Below are 5,894 nucleotides of genomic sequence, written 5' to 3' on the forward strand. Positions count from 1 at the left end.
TAGAAAGGGAAACTATTTTAGAATCTGAAATTGTCACATCTGCAGGCCCCGTAAATAACAGAACTACAGATGCTGCTTTGAGGAAGAATTTTTCTTCTAATGATGTAAATTATTGGATCGAAAGAGGACCAAGTGGTTGGCAACATCACAGTGGATGTTGAAAATTTGAAAATTCGTGTTGAAAATTTCTGGATGGTAAACAAACAAAGTTCTGGAGCCAGAATATAATTTCTAGGGTGCAAAGCTAATGTGAAACAGGGAGTTGTTACTGATTCTCCATCAGTCAGCTCTAAATATTATTTTGTTTGTAAGCAAAACTATTCAGTTCTAAATCTTTAAATTTTTCATTTGCTATGGATGGATTTAGCAATTGGTGCCACTCAGGCATGATTGGTAAACATGCAAACAGCTTAATTCACAGAGATTGTGTGTTGTCATATTTAAACCAAGACAGGATTTTGGCTTAACTCATGAACAGGAAACTCATCAATATTGGAAAACTGTTTTGCAACATGTTGTTGCTGTTATTATAACAATCACTGAACAAAAACTACCTTTTCAAGGAACAAATGAAGTGTTTGGGTCTCTGCACAATGGAAATGTTTGGATTTACTTGAACTTTTTGCTCAACTTGATCCATTGCTAGCAGGTCACGTCTCAAAATAGGGGAACACAGGAAAAGGCAACCCATCGTACATGTCTAAAGCAACATGCGAAGAATTAATAAACTTGAAAAGTGATAAGGTTCAATCAACTATCTAATCAACTATTTCCAGTGAGATAAGTATAGCTTGATAGTTCAGCTTATCGCAGAGTCTGTTCCTGATCTTCCTCATACAGACCAGCTAAGTATTGTTTCAGGAGACACATCTCAACAGATGGAACACCTTACTAGCTTAAAAAGTCACACTGGTGAACAAACTGCAAATCAAATACTTCACTGTTTATGTGAAGTTTGCAAAACTCATTTTTCTGAGTGCAGAGGCCAGTCCTAGGACAATGCTGCCCATGTGCTGGGGTGTTACAAAGGCCTGAGCAGAGAATCTTAGAACATAATGACTATGCCATTGTCACACCATGAGCTGTGAAGTCACTCAATCTTGTGTGATGTAATGCACCAGACTTGTTCAGAAGCAATAGACTTTTTCCTACTGTCCAGTTACTCCACACATTTCTTACTGCCTCTACTCACTGATGGGCAGTTCTTAAAACACATCTAGGCAATGATCAAATATTAAACTGTATTTCTAATGCACGTTGGGAAGCACGGGCTGAAACAACAAATGCAAAGCTGGAATCAGACACTTAGATTAGAAAGTATTGCTGAAGACCAGGCGCAAAAAGGAAATAGCAAAAGAGAAGCGGGGAACATCGCCCACAAAATGCAAACACTAGAGTATGTCTTTACGCGGGTTGTGTGGAATAATATACTGCAGCATTTTCACCAGACGTGTCAAGCTCACCAAGATTCAGAAGTAAACTTGAAGACGTGCACCGTGCATCTTTACCAGTCATTAACAGGCTCTTTACATAATTTAAGAGAAGATTTTGGAAGTTTTGAAAGCACAACAAAACAAATACTGACAAATACTAATTACCAAGCAACTCACTGTTGCAGGAGCATTAGAAAGAAACCAAGAAGTGATGGAAGAGCTTCAAGCATCATTGAAATGTGCCAGAGATCCGTGTCCTGTAGCCACACGACACCATCACTGACACCCTTGAATCTTGCATGAAAAGAAGGGTGAAAGTGTATGAAGTCCTTTCACATAGATTTTCCTTCTTAAACAATGTGGATATGCCTGATGAAGGATGCATGGAGGCCCCTGAGACATTAGTGGAGGCTTATCTCCATGACTCAAATACAAACCTTGATGAAGAAGTGTCACAACTTCACTCTTACATGAGAACTAAGGTTACAGACTCAGGAAAGACAATTTACTCATGCACCATGTACAACTCCGTAACAGAAGATAAAATACAGTGCGTATCCCAATATGGAAATTGTTTTATGCATGCTCCTGACTGTAGTGATCACAAATGTCACATTTTTATCCCTACAGAGACTCATAAAACCCTCAGCATAAAACAATGATTCAAGACTCAACAAATTATCCTTATTACGTATGGAAGTAGATATTGTTCAGAGGGTTAACTGTGGTGAAATTATTGAAGAATGTGTAAGAGCAAAGAATAGGAAGAAATAATTTTAATTAAACATGTGAGAGAGGAGAGACCTATCTAAAAATAAAATACAGTAATTTGTTGTAATGTTTGTTTTCTGATCATTGAATTTCCTTTCTGACATCTTTTCCTTTGCTCATTTATCATCACAGCATTTGTTACGAAACGGGCATCCGCACTGAAGGCCGAGCCGGTTAAAGCGAAACTGTGAGAGTTGATTTTTCACTGTGGATCCACAGGATTTTACACTGATTGTTGACACAATGAAGACCACTGACTCTTGTCTCTGTCGTGGAATATGTGGGATGTTCTCTTTGTAGAAAACGTGGTATATTGTAAAAATCTTAGGACCTTGCGTCCCCTAAAAATTTCATCTCGTTCTGCTAAAACGGTATATGCCACATTTGTGTTCAGTTGTTAATATTATAGTCACATTTAAGAAGTGCCTTCATGGATTGCTATGACACACACATGCATGCATACACATGCACACACGCACACGCACATGCACACATGCACAGACACACAGGACACACACTCAAGTACACAGATGTGTGCACACACACATGTGCACTCATACCCATGTGCGCGCATGTGCATACACACACGCATGTGCACACACACATGTGACTCACATATCCCATTCAAATGTGTGAGTAAACAGAGGAGGGACCCACAGATGATTAGTGCCTTGGGCCTCACATGCCTTGATCTAGCCCTGAGCACTGCCACCTTCAAGGGATGATGAGGCCAGAGAAGCAGAAGGCCACTGACTGGAGGCCCTGAGTTCTCTCCTTTCACCAGGTCCGTCCCCAGACGCACAATTAGAAGGGGTCCAGGGAGCTGGAACAGCATTAAGTGAAGAGAGGTAACAGAGAGAAACAGGGAGGAAGGCAGAGGGAGAGAGATGGAGAAAGGAGAGAGAGACACAGAGGGAGAATAAAATAGGGAGAGGGTGAGGGAGAGACAGAGAATGAGAGACAGAGTAAGGGGGGGGAGAACGAGAGATGACAAGGAGAGAGACAAGGAGAGACAGAGAGAGATGAGGAGAGGGTGAGGGAGAGACAGAGAATGAGAGACAGAGTAAGGGGGGGAGAACGAGAGATGACAAGGAGAGAGACAAGGAGAGACAGAGAGAGATGAGGAGAGGGTGAGGGAGAGACAGAGAATGAGAGAGAGCGGGACAAGGACAGAGAATGAGAGACAGAATAAGAGGGGGGAGAAAAAGAGAAGACAAGGAGAGAGAGACAAGGAGAGACAGAGATGAGGAGAGAGACAGAGAATGAGAGAGTGGGTGGGTAAGACTGAGAGAGACAGAGGATAAGACAGAGAGAGAACGAGAGACCAACACAGAGAGAGAGACAAGGAGAGACACAGAGAGATTCAGAGAGATGAGGAGAGAGACAGAGAGTGAGAGGGTAAGACTGAGAGAGACAGAGAATAAGAGAGAGAAGGAGAGAGACAAGGAGAGGGAGAGAATGAGGGAGGGGAGCAGGGCATAGATGGAGGGAGAGAGAGGGAGAGAAACAGAGACCAGGGGGAGAGAGAGTCCCCCGTGGGGTGGTGAGCTGGGAGCCAGGGCTGGGGGAAGACATGCCGGGGGGGGGGCCTTTGTGAGCCGTGGTCCCCTGGCTGCCCACACAGAGGGGCGCCCCCCACGCACGCACAGGACGCCCGTCTGCCACAGCCTGGGCTCTGGGGCAGGGTGTGTTTGGCCCCTGGAGGCCGCCCTGCCCATGGGCTCCTGAGCACAGCCCTGTTTCTGCCACTAACAGCAATGTGACTCCCAGCTGGGCCCTGCGTCCACCCTCCCGAGGCCCCCCCAGGCCCCTGGCGTGAGGACCCCACACCTCAGGGTCACTAGGCCAGAAAGGGACTAACTCATCCACCCGGGGTGTCCATGGCGTTCTGGGATCCCACCCCAACTTCTCACTTCCTGCCAGGAGGCAGATACAGCCCTTCCTATCGCTGTTGAAGGAGCTCTGGTAGCATAGTGCCTAAGGCACTTGACTGCTTCCTCCCTCGGAAGGAAGGTTGGGCAATCCTACTTCCAGGAAGGTTGGGCAATCCTACTTCCAGGAAGGTTGGGCAATCCTACTTCCAGGAAGGTTGGGCAATCCTACTTCCGTAGTGATACTGCCTCGGAAACCCAAGGAGGGGTCGCTATGAGTCGGGCCGACTCGACGGCAAACAACAACAACAACAACAACAACATCCCTGTTGGCAGATGGGGAAACCAAGGTCACAGAGGTCTGGCCCAGGAAGAAACGGGCCACGTGGGTGGAGTCCAGCAGAGACTGGATTGGAACCCAGGTCTTCTGAGCCCTGTTCTAGCCGGCCCCACTGGCCCACGCTGCCAGCCATACTGAGTCCTGCTATCAGTGTCCACTGTCGCCCAGCCTGGTGTCAGGACAGCCTCAGGGCTCCTCCCACACCCTCAGGCTGCGCCAGGGGTCTCAGCAGACCCCAGCCACAGGAGTAGCAGCCGGAAGGCCCTTGTCTGCAGAGCCACGATCAAACACCACATCACCCTCCTGGGGAAACTCAGAGTGGGGAGAAAGGCCACCACCTGGGAGTCCCCAGGCCCAGCCCACCCGGGAAGCCAGCCCCTCGGCTCCGGGCTCCGGGACCAGGGAGGGAGGACCCCACCCCCTCACCCTGGTGGCTGCCGAGGCTTCTAGCCAACCTCCCAGGGCCAGACACTGGGAGATTTCCGGCCTGTGGATGAGAAGGGAGGTGGCAAAGGCTGGTGGGGACTCCAGGTGGACACTGCCCCCTGGAGGACAATCTCAGAGCCACAGTGTGCACCTCCACGTGCAGCTTGGGCCAGGGGTCAGCTTGGTCCAGTCGGGCTGGGTGGGGTGGAGATCATGCCCCAGGATCCCAGCAAAGCTGGGTATTGTGCAGGCCTGTCTTTCCTGGAGGCGGGCTGGTCAACCACAGCCTTGGAGACCCAGGACTCCGAAGGGCACCCCAGGCTCACCCACCCACTGAGGATTCTTTGGGCCTCATGGGTGGACATTACCTCCTGGGGCAAGGTGTCCCTAGGAGTCTCAGGGGACACTCGGCAGCATAGTTCATTCACAAGACAAATTGTGTACATACCTGGCCCAGGGGCCCAGGGTCGAGCTGGCAGAGATGGGGTCGGGAGCAGCCTCTTCCCAGATCAGCCTCCCAGGCAGCCCGGGCTCCCACCAGACCTGCTCATCTGAGGTCTCTGGGCCTGGGCCCTGGGGAGTGGCATTTCAGAGTCTCCCAGGTGTGGGCTGGGTTTGCACGGCCAGCACAGTCAAGGCAGAAGCTCCCACTCAGGCCTGGCCTCCCCCGCTGGGCCCTGTGGGGTCGGGGACCCAGGTTCAGGAGGCCCGCTGACAGGCCCAGGAAGCATCTGGCTCACTGTGGGGCTGCAAGGGGACAGCGAGCCCACTTCATCCAGCAAGGGTGGCCGTGGTGACACTGGACATTCATGTCACCAGAGTCACAGCCTCCCACACCTTTCCCAGCAGTTTCTGGAAGCGGGAAGGAGCGTCTCAGATGGGCCCAGCTCCACGGCCCGGCCCCGCGGGGGCCCTGGTGATGGGCCCAGCTCCCCGGCCCGGCCCCGCGGGGGCCCTGGTGATGGGCCCAGCTCCATGGCGGTCCCTGGTGATGGGCCCAGCTCCCCGGCCCGGCCCCACGGAGGCCCTGGTGATGGGCCCAGCTCCCTGGTC

The 5,894-nt window shown here is 50.3% G+C and overlaps 1 protein-coding gene across 1 annotated transcript in view; it reads left to right on the plus strand.

The window, feature by feature from the left end:
• The first annotated feature begins 5,718 nt into the window (after positions 1–5,718).
• The window catches only part of LOC103204174 (tetra-peptide repeat homeobox protein 1-like), a 780-nt gene continuing 604 nt past the window's right edge, over positions 5,719–5,894 (plus strand). The window contains exon 1 of the mRNA XM_007949322.1: positions 5,719–5,891. Coding sequence (XP_007947513.1) covers positions 5,719–5,891 — 173 coding nt within the window. The remainder of the gene's footprint in view (positions 5,892–5,894) is intronic.

Source organism: Orycteropus afer, unplaced genomic scaffold, assembly GCF_000298275.1.
Source record: "Orycteropus afer afer isolate SDZICR_OR568_19922 unplaced genomic scaffold, OryAfe1.0 scaffold00244, whole genome shotgun sequence".
Taxonomy (NCBI): domain Eukaryota; kingdom Metazoa; phylum Chordata; class Mammalia; order Tubulidentata; family Orycteropodidae; genus Orycteropus; species Orycteropus afer.